The 16,525-nt window shown below is 42.5% G+C and overlaps 1 protein-coding gene across 4 annotated transcripts in view; it reads left to right on the forward strand.

The window, feature by feature from the left end:
- Nucleotides 1–16,525, forward strand: part of BICD1 (BICD cargo adaptor 1) — a 214,922-nt gene that overhangs the window by 192,088 nt on the left and 6,309 nt on the right. For 2 of the 4 annotated variants that reach the window (XM_084809447.1, XM_084809443.1), the window contains one exon: nt 7,000–7,075. The exons of the other annotated variants lie outside the window; for them this stretch is intronic. In XM_084809447.1, the coding sequence (XP_084665573.1) occupies nt 7,000–7,075 (76 nt within the window). The remainder of the gene's footprint in view (nt 1–6,999; nt 7,076–16,525) is intronic. 4 annotated transcript variants of the gene reach the window in all.

A 16,525-nucleotide genomic window follows, 5' to 3' on the forward strand; every position in this document is an offset into this window, starting at 1 on the left:
TTTGGCTATTAACCTGTAAAGAGAAGCCCCCTAAAAAAGGCTGGTGGAACTGTTGCTGCTTACAAATGCAGCTGAGACAGATAGGTGATCAGAATACTAGCTCTTGGTACCCTCAGAGCTTCATGTGCTCAGTAACCCTCTGCTGGCTCCCGGACACATCTGGCATACTGAAGAAATTGACATATATGAAAGTGATATCTTAGTTATACTGAGAGCTGCCCTGAGAGCATCATTTGGTCCAAGGGCCAGGTATAAGTTGAAAATATATCTGTACATTATATGAGCTCATTTCAACTGTTCCCATGTTTACTTTTTGTCCTCAGGTTTTCTTTAGGGCATACGGATTTGGGCAATACAATGGAACATATTCCAGTTATTCCCTTCCAGTTTTGTTGTTGTTTATTGAATGCCAGTATGTATATCAAGCCAACACATGTTGATTCTCTAATATGGCTTCATATGAGGTAGGTAGAAAAGTAGTCAGCATTGGAGGGACCAATCCTATGGCCATTAGACACTATCTAGAGGGCCATAGGATTTTTTCGGTATCTGGGAACCAAGGTCAGAGCCAGGGCTCCCAACGTGGTTCCCAGAAACCGCACTCCCCCCCCCTTGTAGCTGGCATGGTTCTCTCCATGCTGGCTATGTCTCCATACTTGGAAAGAGAGAGTGGAGGTGGGGAAAAGGGGCCAGTCCTGGGGGTGGGTAGGAGACCAAGGAAGCTGCTTTACGCAGCTTCCTATGCACCATGCAGCCTCCTTCTCCCCAAAACTGCCCAAACCAACTGTCTAGCAAAAAATGCAGGGTGGACGGAGAATGGAGGAGAGGACCACCTCCATGCTCCAGCTGCCCTGCATAGTATAGTTGGCAGCCTCCAATTTAGGAGGCTGGCGACTATCCAGATAGGATAGCACTCTAAAAGTTTCATTTTGCTGACAGCAAAAATAAATATACATACATACATCTCCCAGGTAATGCAAAATAAATAATCTAGGAAAGACAGCTTTAATGCTTTTGTGTGTGCCTCTGTCTTATGGTCAAAAGAGCAGAGAACACCTTGTGATAAGCAGGAAATATGTTAATGGGTTGCTGAGCCAGAAATAAAAAATAGGAAACCATTTAGAAGCCCTTTATAGGTGATAGGGTTAAATTAACACCATATGTGAACTGGTACATCTTCGCTGAGTTGTGTTATGTCCCTGCTCTAGACCCAAAGCAATACAACACAGGGCAGTAGATTTCAGAGGACAAACCGAAACTTATTCATCAGAGTTTTAAAATGGCTCAAGCTCTATTGAAAAGATCTAAATGGGAGGATGATAATATGTAGGACCGAACAACATTAGGGGTGGTGGTGTCTGGAACATTGTTATAATATATAATGTAGGAACCTCACATTCTCTTTTCTGCACTATCCTTTTATATTGCTAAGACATATAAAATATTCGTATCTTGCTTATAAGTAGGGATGTACGGATTTTGTTAAATCCATTCCGTCTGTGTTTTGTGGATAGTCAGGCATCTTTCATTCTATTGTTTGGTCGTTGACAGAGTTGGATTGTTTTTTAGGGATGTACGAGAATTTCGTTTCCATTTGCAACAAATTCCACAAATCCTCCCCCCCCCAAGTAAAAAAAAAAACAGTCCACAAGTCATAAGAACATAAGAAGAGCTATGCTGGATCAGACCAAGGGTCCATCTAGTCCAGCATTCTGTTCACGCAGTGGCCAACCAGATGTCAACCAGGAACCCACAAACAGGGCACGAGTGCAACAACACCCTCCCACCCATGTTCCCCAACAACTGGTGTACATAGGCTCACTTGCCTCTGGTACTGGAGGTAGCACACAGCCATCAGGACTAGTAGCCATCGCTAGCTTTCTCCTCCAAGAATTTGTCCAACCGCCTTTTAAAGCCATCCAAATTGGTGGCCATCACTACATCCTGTGGTAGAGAATTCCATAGTTTAACTATGTGCTGTGTGAAGAAGGACTTCCTTTTATCTGTCCTGAATCTCCCACCAATTAGCTTCATGCGATGACCCTGGGTTCTAGTATTTTGAGAGAGGGAGAAAAATATCTCCCTATCCATTGACCACACTATGCATAATTTTGTAGACCTCTATCAGAGGTCCACAGAGTCCACAGGTTAGGTTCATAGAAATCTAAATTCATTTGAAACCGTTGAAGATTTTTCCGACATCCCTATGTGGAAAAAGATTTTCAGTGTTTCTTACAGAACAACTGCCATTACTATTTGTCACTTATCTAGAACTTTTCATTTGTGAAGTTGCCAACTTTGCCTCATCTTCCAACAGTCAAAAGCATAGGACCACCCAAAATTCAGGGTTAGAGCCCCAACAACCTTAATTAATAGTCCTTCCTATCTATAAAATGCTGCTATACAGTCAGGGCCAGAAATATTGGAACAAGGATAACTGTTTTGGCAGTTGGCCTCTGTACACCACCACACTGAAGTTGAAAGGAAACACATCCAGATGGGAGTGAAGCCAGGACTTTCAGCTGTCATTCAAGGAGTTTGACAAAAGTGGGGCACTAACCATTCAGGAAGTAAAGCCAGTGGTATACCCCCCCCCCCATCCTTGGTGACTCATAAGAAATGGAAAGAGTGGCTGACAAGCAGCTGCATGGCCAGGTGTGGCCTGTTTCCTGGGTACCCCATGACCAATCAAGCAGATAAAAGGCCTGGAGGTGGTTCTGAGTGTTATATTTGCATTTGGTAGCTGGTCACTGGAACTCCCAACATGAGGCCCAAAGCATGAGGTCCATGCGAGTGAAGGAGGCCATCATTAGGCTGAGGAAACAAAATAAACCCATCAGAGAGAGAGCAAAAACACTGGGAGTGGCCAACACAACAATTTGGAACATCCTGAAAAAGAAGGAATTAACTGGCAAGCTCAGCAACAGCAAAAGGCCTGGAAGACCACAGAAGACAGCTAAAGTGGATGACTGCAGAATTCTGCTCATGGTGAAGAGGAACCCTTTCACAACATCTAGCCAGGTCAAGAATGCTCCTGTGGAGGTAGGCATGTTGTTATCAACATCTACAGTCAAGAGGCGGCTTTATGAATGTAAATACAGAGGCTTCACAACAAGGTGCAAACCACTGGTACCGCTCAAGAACAGACAGGCCAGATTAGCCTTTGCCAGCAAACACCTAAAAAAGCCTGCCCAGTTCTGGAATAAGATTCTTTGGACTGATGAAACCAAGATTAACTTGTACCAGAATGATGGGAAGAGAAAAGTATGGAGAAGGAAAGGAACCGCAGGGCAGCCGCCATTTGCAAGTCAGCGCGGACAGCAGCAGGTAAGTGCTCCATTTCGCGTGCCTTTCGTGCGTTGGGGGCTCCATTTCGTGCATCTTTCATGGATTGGGAGGGCGGGGGCTTCGTTCCGCCATGGATTTCGGGGGGTCTAATGCACTGGCATTCAGCCTCACCAAGATCCGTGGCGGAATTCTCCACCATCCCTATGTATGGCTGCCAATGGAACTGGGTCACTGGTGTTTATTGATGACCTGACTGCTGATAAAAGCAGCGGGATGAATTCTGAAGTGTATAGGGCTATACTTTCTGCTCAGATTCAGCCAAATGCTGCCAAGCTGATAGGACGCTGCTTCATATTGTAGATGGATAATGACCCAAAACATACAGCAAAAGCTACCCAAGAGTTTCTCAAGGCAAAGAAGTGGGATGTTCTTCAATGGCCAAGTCAGTCACCTGATCTCAACCCAATAGAGCATGCTTTTCACTTACTGAAGACAAGACTGAAGGCAGAAAGACCCACAAACAAGCAGCAGCTGAAGGCAGCTGCAGTAAAGGCCTGGCAAAGCATCTCGAGGGAGGAAACTCAGCATTTGGTCATGTCCATGGGTTCCAGACTTCAGGCAGTCATTGACTGCAAAGGATTTTCATCCAGGTATTAAAGGTGATCCTTAAGTCTGAAATGATGTTGGTTTGTTCCATTACTTATGAGCCCCCAATGATGGGTGTGTGTGTATGCCACTGGCTGTCCTTCCTGAATGGTTAGTGCCCCACTTTTGTCAAACCCCTTGAATTACAGCTGAAAGTCCTGACTTCGCCCCCATCTGGGTGTCCTTCCTTTCAATTTCAATGTGGTGGTGTACAGAGGCCAACTGCCAAAACAGTTATCCTTGTTCCAATATTTCTGGCCCTGACTGTATATCTTTATAATAATTGTTCCTAAAAAAAACACGCTAGAGCTTGCTTGAGACTGTAGCCTTGTTTTTTTTGAACAATACTTGTCCACAGACCAGTGGTTCTTTTGCACCCATTGTTGTTTGTTCTATAGGTGCTGTAAAACTCAGTATGATGAATACAGCCTTTGGGAATCATGTACTCAGTTAGAATAATACACTTTTTAAGGGTGCAATACTATCCATGTTTAGACAGAAAACAAGTCCATGGCTGGCTGGGGAATGCTGGGAGTTGAAGGACTTTGTTCTGTCTAAACATGCATAGGATTGCACCCTAAGTCATCTAACAGTTCTTCTTTTTGGAAACATTTCTTCTCCCCTTTTTGAGTTCATCAGTTTAGCATTGAGTTCAGTTGATTTTATTTTATTTCAGTTGATTAATTTATGTACTGTATTTCTATACTGCCTTTCTAGGATCAACCAAGGTGGTTTAGAGTTCAAAATGTAAAAAACATAATCAAATAAAAACATCATGAAACATTAAAAGCAACATTAAAAGCCATAACTATAATTCAAAAAGCCAAGTTAAAGAGATAGAAGACCTTTACTTATTTCTTTATTTCTAAACAAAATTTCTACCCTGCCTTTTTGCACAGTACTGAAGGTGGCCAATTATATAATTATAATATATTGTTTCAATTATTATGAATATACTTATTAATGCACAACAATTGAACATAATAGTTGATCCTGCCTCCCCTCTAAGCTTCAAATCTCTCTACAGCATTTCAGAGCGTTTTGCAATTTAACTGTGTCCATAAAATACCTCCATCGTTTTTAGAGTAAAACTCTCCTGCTAAAGATCCTTCTCAAGCTCATAAATATACGTTGCCACTGTATGACCCTAAAAAATAATTTGCCTACACAGATATTACATACATGCCACTGGAGGGCAGTGCAGAACTCCACAGAAAAATTAGAATGCCAAGGCAGGCAACCTAGATATGTGAACTGAGATGGCAAACACAATACAAATAAAGGCACAGTAATAATCATTGGTACAGCTGCTGGAATCCAGAGTCAAGGCTAATTCTCGGGGCCATTAGGTACATTGTAGTCATCTTTGCTAACATTTTGAATTCAAGTATGGTTGTGTGAAGTACTAATCATACGAGTGCTCTGCACAAGGTGGATTTGTGCATGTAAACTGAGGAGTGGCATGCTGAATTGCAGCTTTCTTGCTTTTCCATATCTGAAATCTCATCTCTGGAAAAAAAAAAAAAAATCAGCCACGCATGTTAAGGGTGCCGTCAATTAGCTCTTGTAACTTTACCAACCTCCACCCATGCCCCTAGCTGTTTTCTGAGTCTGGGTGGTATTTTAATCACTTCCAAAGGAATTAATTATGTAAGGCAAACAATACAGCTTATTTTGAAGAGGTCTCCAGGGGCCAGTTTGAGAAAGTTACTTTTTTTATAGGTTCTCAAACATTTTTAACCTCACTTTAGCACCCAATAAGAATAAAGAGAGATCATCTGCATTTCACTTTTACAGATCTGTGATTCTTGCATTATATCTTTGTTCATGGAAATTCATACTCACATATTTAAAATAATGTAATTATGGCTATGTCATGTATATTTTGCTCCTGTAATATACCCAGGGAAGTTACCAAACTAATTTCCTGATAGTTGTATCTTGGCCAAAATATACATATGCACAGCAATTTTTATGTTACTTTTATATGTATTTTATAGTATGAAACTTCATGCACAACAATTTAACATAATGGTCAATCCCTTCTACCCTCATAAATATGAAGAATTGATGTTGATTAAACATCATTGATTAAAATGCACTCTGGAAGCAGGCAACAGATTCCCACCATGATTTGTAGGGATACGAGAAACCATTTACCAGGCAGTAACTTTCACAATGTGGAAGTTATCACTGAGCACGCCAGTCACTTACATTGTCTTCCCAAGTGGTGAGGAGAAACATACCATGCTTCTTCACCCCACCAGAAATCCAGGGAAGCAGGAAAATTATAACTTGGCAGGATGATGATACATATGAGTGGCTTACCAAGTGGTCTTTTAGAGTATACTTTCAATGTGCCAGATGCTTTATGGGTGCAACCCAGGGAAAGTCAGGTATGCCAAAGTACTACTGAAAGCAATGGGACTCAGTCGCTTACACATATGTACATATACACCTGTCCACAGAAGATCCATTGCTAAGTACGTCTTTTTTATTACACCCAATATTCTTGCTTTTCCTCACAACAACCCTATGAGGTAAATCACTATGGGCAATATCCAGTACTGCCCACGTCTTAGTGGGACCCATCACTAGTGCAATGGGAACCTACCAATTCCCAAAGCAATCAGAAGTGACAGGAAACGTTAGTTTCTGGAGCGGTGTAGAGCTCCCAGAAGGGAGTTCCACTGAACTGTCCTGTTCCAGAAACATGAACTTTAGGAAGCTCTAGTTCCTTGTGGTGGGTCCTGTGAGCACAATGGAGCCAGCAGAGGCACAATGGCAGTATTGGATACTGCTCAAGGATTCCAATTTTAGAGATGGGGAGGCCCGTGTCTAGACCATGTTGGGATTTGAGCCCATGTCTTGGCCTTTTCCTAGTTGAAAATCTATCAGCATTTGTAAAAGAGCCAGTCCTGCTTTAGCAGTTTATTCCTATCGGCTCATAAGTAGAGCATATATTCCTCACTAAATCTCTTCCATCACCTGTCTTGCCTGTTTATTACTTACTAACCCCTTGTGAAGTCTCTTTGTATATATGTCTAATTTATCAGTTTCTTATAGATTGTCAGCAGCCTGCTGCCTCCATACCGCCACACGGCTCACAACTAGCCAGGAGGCAAGACTGCCAGACTGTCAGGTAATGTTCGGCTAACCCTTCTTTCTTCTCCTTGTGGTCTTCACTGCATGCTGTAACCAGTCTGCCACAGGCAATAACCACACTCCCTCCCCCTTTTCTATCACTCCCAACCCTAATCTCTACCCCATCCTTCCACTTCCCATTTTCTGTATGTTTTGCATTTAAAAATGGGAGTGGCGGATCAAATAAATATACATTATAAACTTCTGCAATTAGTATGCGTGCGAATATCTCAACTATGTGACATCCATGCCATCGATCCTGCCCACATTATTGCACTATTTACAAACATATAGCACCCACATGGGAGAGAACCAGGAACTCCCACTTGAGTGGCATGCACTCCAACAGTTGTACAGTTGTAGGTGCACAACAACACCATGCAGGCAATGTCAGAATTCAAAGGCAGTAAATCCCCTGCATGGTTGTGGCTAGTAGATTTGTTAAGGCACATACACAAGAGTGTCCGAAGGAAGGGGCCAACAGGCAGGCAGGCACAGTCTTGCTAGGTGGTAGGTAGAGCAGGGAAGTTCTAAGTAAGAGCCAAACTGCACGTTACATTAACGGTGTATTTAAATATCATGCTTAGGACTGGGCATGCTTCTTTCTTTCTTTATGGTGAAGGGCCATAGTGCAGTGGACAGAGCACCTGCTTTGCGTGCAGAAGGTCCAGGTTCAATCCCCAGCATCTCCAAGTAGAGCTGGAAAAGGCTCCTTTCTGAAACCCTGGAGAACCACTGCCATCCAGTGTTGATGACATTGAATAGGGATGCCACCAAAATTCAAAATTAGGCAGTTCGTTGGTAGAAGCTATTATGTTCATAATACCTGTATGTGTACTGAGCCTGGATGGCTATCAAACAAACTTTAGTATTTTCATTATTCAAGTTGAGATTGATTATGAGTTAACAGCTATGTTCTGTACCTGCGTGGTCTGTATGACTAAGCATCTAAACTCTGCCATTTCTGCACATGTCCTGATGTTGGTTGGTTGGTTGGTTTAACCCTTAACTTTCTGAAGGAAAGGGAATGTACTGTTCGCAGCTCTTAGGCTCATAGAATGATGTCACTTAACCCTTTAGTTACTGTTTTCCAAACCAGTCATTGTAAACGTTGGATCTGAAATCCTTTAACAAACCAATCACATTTGAAGAACAGCCATGTAGGTTGGTATTCACTGACTTTTCAATGTTTCTTTCTCACTCATGGCTTGGTTTCTTTCTGTATGCAGCTAGTCAACCAAGACCATTTCCCTCTAGTATCGGACAGATTTTTTTTTCTTGTTTGGTCAGTAAGAATTTACTTTAGACCTGAGGAACTGGTGGGTGGGTACTGTGAGGAATACTGGAAAGGGAATCCAATGAGAAGGTTAGGAGGGGAGCAACTGGTAGGTGAGGAAGAGATCTGGACTTTGACCGATGGAGGTGCCTCTTCCACAGCTCTGACTTGCGCTGCAACCACTTGTCTTGCAGCCGTTCCCTCCAGCTCCAGTGGCTCCATACCAACTGTAGGGTAAACAGCAGGGCACATGAAAAACAGCCAATCTGAGAGGGGAACATGACGTCCTGATGCATGATGCCATACTACAGTTCCCAAAATGCACTGTTGATGCACATGTGCAACAATTCACACAAACACAACAAGATCTTGAAATAATGGAGAACATTCATCCAAGATTGGACCAAGGAATGTATAACTTGACATGCAAATTATAATTTCTGTTGGGGTAAGTTCACCCATCACTAATACTGAGCTAGATGGACAAATGGTCTGACTTGATATAAGGCAGCTTCCCACACTCCTATATTTCTGAACAAAGCAGCTGTGTGGAGATCCAGATAGGGAGATTCAGGGCTCCTTCACACAGGGCTTTTATCCTGTGATTGAGATTGCTCCTTCACGGAAGTTTGTGGGCTCTTTACATGACCCTGCCGTGACCCTCCTGCACTAAATGCCCTTTGTTCTGTTTTTAAATAGATCACAGATAATGAGCTATCAAATTACCCTGTTGTGTTCCCCTTCAGTTTCCTCTGTCAAAAGACTTAAAGCTGGAAGAAGAGGAGTGAGATCAATGAAGGATATGGGGAGAAGGAGGGTGGAACGGGAGCACGTGTAAAGGGAGTCAGTTGTGATCGTGCATTTGAAACAGAAGCAGAAAGCCCCGTTTTAAATGCAGGATTTTAGGCTGGTGTAGAAATCCCCTCAGATAGCAGCATGGAGGAAGGGGTTTTAAACCCTTTCCCCACATGGTGATTTCCTGGCAAAAATTACTCCCCCGAAGCTGCTGTTCACCCCCAAATGGCATGGTGGGAAGCCCAGGGGTAATCCTGCTACCCCTGGGCTTTAGTCCTACTATGGATTGAGCTCCTTGTTTGTTAAAAGAGAGGCATGCCCAGTCCCAAGCATGGTATTTAAATATGCTGTTAGTGTAACACGTAATTTGCCCCAGTGTGGGTCCTTCAAGGTCTCTAGCAGTTTCATAGGATATCGGGCCCATATCTGTGCATTGGTTAGGGATGAAAAACTGTAGGTTCTAGCCTCATTGTGGACCCTTGCAATTGCCTGGCTTGACAGTATGTGACAAAGGACTGACTAGATCCTTCTGCAGGGACTATAGTTTAAGATCCACAGCTTCTGTAAAGTACACAAATTAAAATACAAAAATTATATCCTGCTAATGAATTAAAATTGTCTTAAACAGCAGGGATAGGCTTGCACCTTTCTCTGGAAACATCAACAGAAACTAAAATCACAGGTCGCAATACATCCAGTGCAGGTGCAGTGAAATTAATGGAAATTGATGTGCTTTTGTACAAGGGCTAGGATCGTTACTTGATTAAAGAAACCTTAGTCAATTCATTTATGAGTTTCAGTTAATTGATTGATTAACTCTGCATTACTTTGCATATAGCTAAAATAACAGAGCTGAAGAGGAAGAAAATACTCTCTTTGTTTTACACTCAGGGATAGGCAACTTGTGGCCCTCAGCCTAATTTCAAAAACAATGGCAACCTGTCCCTTTCCTGGCAGCCTGCTGGGTGGGATGGAAGAGACAGGGAGAAAGAGAATAGGGGGCACAGGTGGGGGAGAGAAGGCGGTGGCAGAAAGAGAGAGAGAGAGAGAGGAGTGGAAGAGGGAGAGAGAGAAAGCGAAAGTGGGAAGAAAGAGAGGGGGTTGGCAGAAAGAGATAAAGGGGGTGATCCACCCACCTTTGGCTCTGGTTCCATCCACCACTGGCTTTGGCCATCATGTGGCCCCCCAACAGATTACCCTCGAGGGAGTGTGCCCTCAACAGACAAAAGATTCTTCACCCTGTTTTAGATAACGCACATATGCATGGCAGTAGGTACAGTCTCAGAAGAGGCATTCCCTCCTGTGTGTGAGAAAAGGAGGAATCCCTCTCCTAAGAAGATCCCTGCTGCTCAATGATTTGCAGGTATTTACATTTTTAAAAATGAATTAAAAAAAAAAGTCCATGCAATTAATCAGGAGTACTTTTAAAATCAATTAGGGGCATAATCCTATACATGTTTAGACAGTAAAAAAAAAGTCCTACAACTCCCAGCATCCCCCCAGCCAGCTGGCTGGGGAATGCTGGGAACTGTAGGACTTTTTTTTTCTGTCTAGACATGCATAAGATCGCATGTGAAAAGATTTTAATCTACTAATTGAATTGATTAATCAACCAAACCTTGCAACCTTAGCCAACACCCTTTGTTTGGGGGCACTTGCACAACAAAAGCACATCAGATTGGAAAGGTTTCCTTCATGCCACAAGGGCAAATATAGCATATTGTATCGTATTGTATTTATTTCATTTCTGTACTGCCCAATAGCCAAAGCTCTCTGGGCAGTTCACAAATCATTTGGATGAGCAAACATCTTACACTATTTGTGCAAGAATTAACTTCCTTTTTTTCTAGCGTGTTTTTAATGCTTAACAAAGTTCTTGGTTGGGTGGGATTCAGTAATTTATATCTTGCTGGATAACTTTTGAAAAATCCATGATGGAATGGAAAACAGCCATATCACATAGCCTATTTCAATATACCTAATCTTCCAATCTGAAAATAAAGCTGAAAATTTCCAAAGAAAAAATCCAAGATTCGCAATTCCTACTGGTAGTAGTAACTTGCTTACAACTGTAAGCAACTACACTGAAATGCAGAAGGTTCTTAAGGAATCAGCACAGAGATATGTTATTTTGCCCTTCACTCCTTTGTTTATATTTCTTCCTATATAGTAAGAGAGGCTTGTGTACAGCCAGTTAGCTCATATGAGTATGCCTCAGTTCTGGGCAACCTGGCAGGGCTGTTTTTATGAATGGGAAGAGATAGTCCCTTTCTTTAAAGGTGCAATCCTATACATGTTACGACAGAAAAAAAGTCCTACAACTCCTAGCATTCCCCAGTCAGCCATGGTGGCTGGAGAATGCTGAGAATTGTAGGAGTTTTCGGCAGAAGAGATAATGTAGGCTGCCATCCTATAAACACTTACCTGAGAGTAAGCATGCAATCCTACGCATGCTTAGACAGACAAACGTCCTACAACTCCCAGCATTCCCTTCCAGAACTGGGAGTTGTAGTTTTTTCTGTCTAAACACACATAGGATGGCACCTTTGGACTATCACAAATATGATAATAATCCTACCCAGCTCCAGGATTATTTCAGCGCTGGCCCTCAGTTACATAGTTTAACAACATTTTCTTATCAGTGGTTAAAAAAAGACTGCTGTTTCCAAAAGTCAGGTGAAAACATGAATCTGTGACATCCAGGCATTGCAAACTGAATTGCAAATTGAAGTTATCTGAGGGAATTTCCTAAAATCTGTAATTTTGGTGCAAAAAGGAAAATGTGAATATTGTTGTGTTTAGGGATGTTGAAGAAATCTGCAACAGATTCAAATAAGTTCAGATTTCTATGAATCCAACCTGCAGGTTCTGCAATGGACTGGCTTTTTCCTAGTCATGTGGATTCTGCGGACTTATGGACCATTTTTTTTAACTTTGGGGGAGGATTTGCGCAAATGCATAATTGCACACTTTGTGCTAATGGGCACTTGCGCTAATGCACATTTGCAAACGAACAAAATTCTCATACAAAAAATCTGATTCCGTCAATGAGCGGACAACAGAATGAAAGGCACCTGACAATCTGGAAAACACAGATGGAACAGATTTAACAAAATCTGTACATCCCTAGTAGTGTTTTTTAAGTGCCTTTCGGCAACGGGTCTAGAAAACAAGTTAGTATGTTTTGTCATAACACAGATCCAAGGGTATGCTTTGCATTTGTTCCATGAGAAAGAGAAATCAAGTCTACACTTGTTTCTGTCATTACTTACATTCCTGAAAATTGTACCACTATAGCTATATACACTGCATAAAACTCTTCAAATACCTACAGTGGAGAGTTTCCTGTTTAAAAAGATCTAAAAGATTGTGGGGCAATCAGATACATTCATGTAGACTATAAACCTGTGGATTTTGGTGAATCACAAATGCTCTCACTGCTTCTTTTTGGTTTACCAAATTGTTATGAACATGCATATTGTCTATACTTATTTTAGATATTTATAGCCATTCTTTCTACCAAAAAGGCACACAAAGCAACATACAACCATAATATAGTTATAGTATCGTTATAGTTTTATTACTATGTTATTGCATTTTTGTTATATTTCTTATGGTTATATTATTATAAAGCAGTATATAAACCTGTGTAATAAATAAAATAACATGCATACTAATATGTGAGATGTGATGGAAATGTCAAAGACATTTGCAAGTTTTTTGCTCCAGCCAAAAGGGGTGAGAAGGAGACAAAAAAAGAGGAAGAGTTGCACCAGCAGAGAGAACATTTCACTTATAAGAGAAGTAAGGCATATAGAAAAGACAGTTGCAGCCAAAAGAAACCCAAGAACAATTGTATTTAACAATGTGCCACATTGTTGTGCCTGGAACCACTACAAGGGGAATGATTCTAAATTGCCCCTAAAGCACATGCTAAGTAAAAATCCATATTTTTAAAATGAAATGTTCCCTAGTATTCATCGCTTTTTGTGCAGATTTGGATCCAGTAACTTGCACAATGGGACCCCGGGGAGGAAAGTGATGGCTGGATGCATATATGGAAGGTTGCATGGGTCTCCTTTTGTAAGTTGTGGAACCCATACAGCAGGGGTGCAGAACCTCTTTCAGCCCAACAGCCAAATTCCATTTCGGAGATGCTCTCGGGAGCAGCATTTCAGTGGTGGGTGGGTCTGAAGGGAAAAAGGACAGGGCCAACCTCCCCCCCCCCCACATGCCAGCACATTTTAGCTTAAAGCTCTTACTGCTAGTAAAATGCCTCTCCTAAGGCTTAATTAACTTTTTAGAATAGAGGAAAAAAAACGCACAAAAGCAAGAAGACCACCAAAGGATCGGTGGTTGGGGGAAAGGGGTATGGCCTTCTGGGGGACCCCAGAGGGCAAGAGTGGGACCCCAGGAGGGCCAGATTTGGCCCCCACACTGAGATTCTGCACTCCTGCCATACAGCCAAGGACCAGCCAGAGAGAGAAAGGAGGGGAGAGGGCTATACGGAGCCCTTTACCTACTCCTTCAGAGTGGGAGTGGGGTAGCTGTGGCTCCACCCACCACCTGCATGCAGCTTCTTGTACAACCTTGCACACGCTCTAACGAGAGTCACACACCCACTTATAAGGAATCTTTTGACATAGGCAATAGAGCGTCTATGGCTAAGAAGGAGATTCCCACTCAAAGAGATTCACACTCAGACACTGTTGGAGAGGATAACACCACAATGGCACATTTATTGGGGTTTGTTGTTGTTGTTCAGTCGTTCAGTCGTGTCCGACTCTTCGTGACCTCATGGACCATAGCACGCCAGGCCTTCCTATCCTGCGCTCTCTTCCGGAGCGTGCTCAAGTCCATATTCATTGCATCAGTGATGCTATCTAGCCATCTCATCCTCTGCTGTCCCCTTCTCCTTTTGCCTTCAGTCTTTCATAGCATCAGGGTCTTTTCCAGAGAGTTTTCTCTTCACATTAGGTGGCCAAAATATTTGAGCTTCAGCTTCAGTATCTGTCCTTCCAATGAGCACTCAGGGTTGATTTCCATTAGGATTGACTGATTTGACCTCCTTGCAGTCCAGGGGACTCGTAAGAGTCTTCTCCAGCACCACAGTTCGAAAGCATCACTTCTTCGGCGCTCAGCCTTCCTTATAGTCCAGCTCTCACAGCCATACATTACTACTGGGAAAACCATAGCTTTGATTATACGGACCTTTGTCGGCAAGGTGATGTCTCTGTTTCTTACTATGCTGTCTAGGTTTGCCATAGCTTTCCTCCCAAGGAGCAAGCGTCTTTTAATTTCATGGCTACAGTCACCGTCTGCGATGATCTTGGAGCCCAAGAAAATAAAATCTGTCACTGCTTCCATTTCTTCCCCTTCTATTTGCCAGGAAGTGATGGGGCCAGATGCCATGATCTTAGTTTTTTTTAATGTTGAGTTTCAAACTAGCTTTTGCATTTTCCTCTTTCACCCTCAACAAGAGGCTCTTGAGATCCCCATCGCTTTCTGCCATTAGGGTGGTATCGTCTGCGTATCTGAGGTTGTTGATAATTCTCCCGGCAATCTTAATTCCGACCCGTGATTCATCCAACCTGGCGTTTCTCATGATGTACTCTGCATATAAGTTAAATAAGCAGGGCGACAATATGCAGCCTTGTCGTACTCCTTTCCCAATTTTGAACCACTCGGTTGTTCCATGTCCGGTTCTTACTGTTGCTTCTTGACCCTCGTACAGGTTTCTCAGGAGACAGGTAAGGTGGTCTGGTACTCCCATCTCTTTCAGAATTTGCCACAGTTTGTTGTGATCCACACAATCAAAGGCTTTAGCGTAGTCAATGAAGCAGAAATAGATGTTTTTGTGGAATTCTCTTGCTTTCTCCATGATGCAGCGAATGTTGGCCATTTGATCTCTAGTTCCTCTGCCTCTTTGAAAACCCAGCTTGTACTTCTGGTAGTTCTTGGTTTGCATACTGCTGAAGCCTAGCTTGTAGGATTTTGAGCATAAACTTGCTGGCATGTGAAATGAGCGCAATTGTACGGTAGTTTGAACACTCTTTGGTGTTGCCCTTCTTTGGAATTGGAATGTAAACTGACCTTTTCCAGTCTTGTGGCCACTGTTGAGTGTTCCAAATTTGTTGGCATATTGAGTGCAACACCTTAACAGCATCATCTTTTAGGATCTTAAATAGCTCAGCTGGAATACTGTCATCTCCGCTAGCTTTGTTGTTAGTAATTCTTCCTAAGGCCCACTTGACTTCACTCTCGAGGATGTCTGGCTCAAGTTCCGTGACCGCACTATCATGGCTATCAGGGGCATTAAGATCTTTCCTGTATAGTTCTTCTGTGTATTCTTTCCACCTCTTCTTAAACTCATCTGCTTCTGTTAGGTCCCTGCCTTCTTTGTCCTTTATCATGCCCGTCTTTGCACAAAACGGTCCCTTGAGAACTCCAATTTTCCTGAAGAGTCTTTCTCTAGTCTTTCCTATTCTGTTGTTTTCCTCAATTTCTTTGCATTGTTCATTTAAGAAGGCCTTCTTGTCTCTCCTTGCTATTCTCTGGAACTCTGCATTCAGTTGGATAGATCTTCCCCTTTCTCCCTTGCTTTTCGCTTCCCTTCTTTCCTCAGCTACTTGTAAAGCCTCCTCAGACAGCCACTTGGCTTTCTTGCATTTCTTTTTCTTTGGGATGGATTGAGTTGCTGCCCCCTGAACAATGTTACGGACCTCCGTCCATAGTTCCTCAGGCACTCTGTCTATCAGGTCTAATCCCTGAAATCTATTCCTCACCTCCACTGTATATTCATCAGGGATATGATTTAGGTCATACCTGAATGGTTTAGTGGTTTTCCCTACGTTCCTCAATTTCAGCCAAAATTTTGCAACAAGAAGCTCGTGATCTGAGCCACAGTCAGCTCCAGGTCTTGTTTTGACTGACTGTATAGAGCTTCTCCATCTTTGGCTGCAAAGGACATAATCTGATTTTGATATTGACCATCTGGTGATGTCCATGTGTAGAGTTGCCTCTTGTGCTGTTGGAAAAGAGTGTTTGCTATGATCAGCGTGTTCTCTTGGCAAAACTCTATTAGCTTTTGTCCTGCTTTATTTTGTACACCAAGGCCATGCTTGCCTGATATCCCAGTTATTTCTTGACTTCCTACTTTAGCATTCCAATCCCCTATGATGAAGAGGACATCTTTTTTTGGTGTTAGTTCTAGAAGGTGTTGTAGGTCTTCATAGAACTGATCAACCTCAGCTTCTCCGGCCTCAGTGGTTGGAGCATAGAATTGAATTACTGTGATGTTGAATGGTTTACCTTGGGTTCGTACTGAAATCATTCTGTCGTTTTTGAGATTGTACCCCAGTACTGCTTTTCCCACCC

Source organism: Heloderma suspectum, chromosome 7 (assembly GCF_057233095.1).
Source record: "Heloderma suspectum isolate Gila_16-S chromosome 7, 16-S_ref, whole genome shotgun sequence".
NCBI classification, from domain to species: Eukaryota; Metazoa; Chordata; class Lepidosauria; order Squamata; family Helodermatidae; genus Heloderma; species Heloderma suspectum.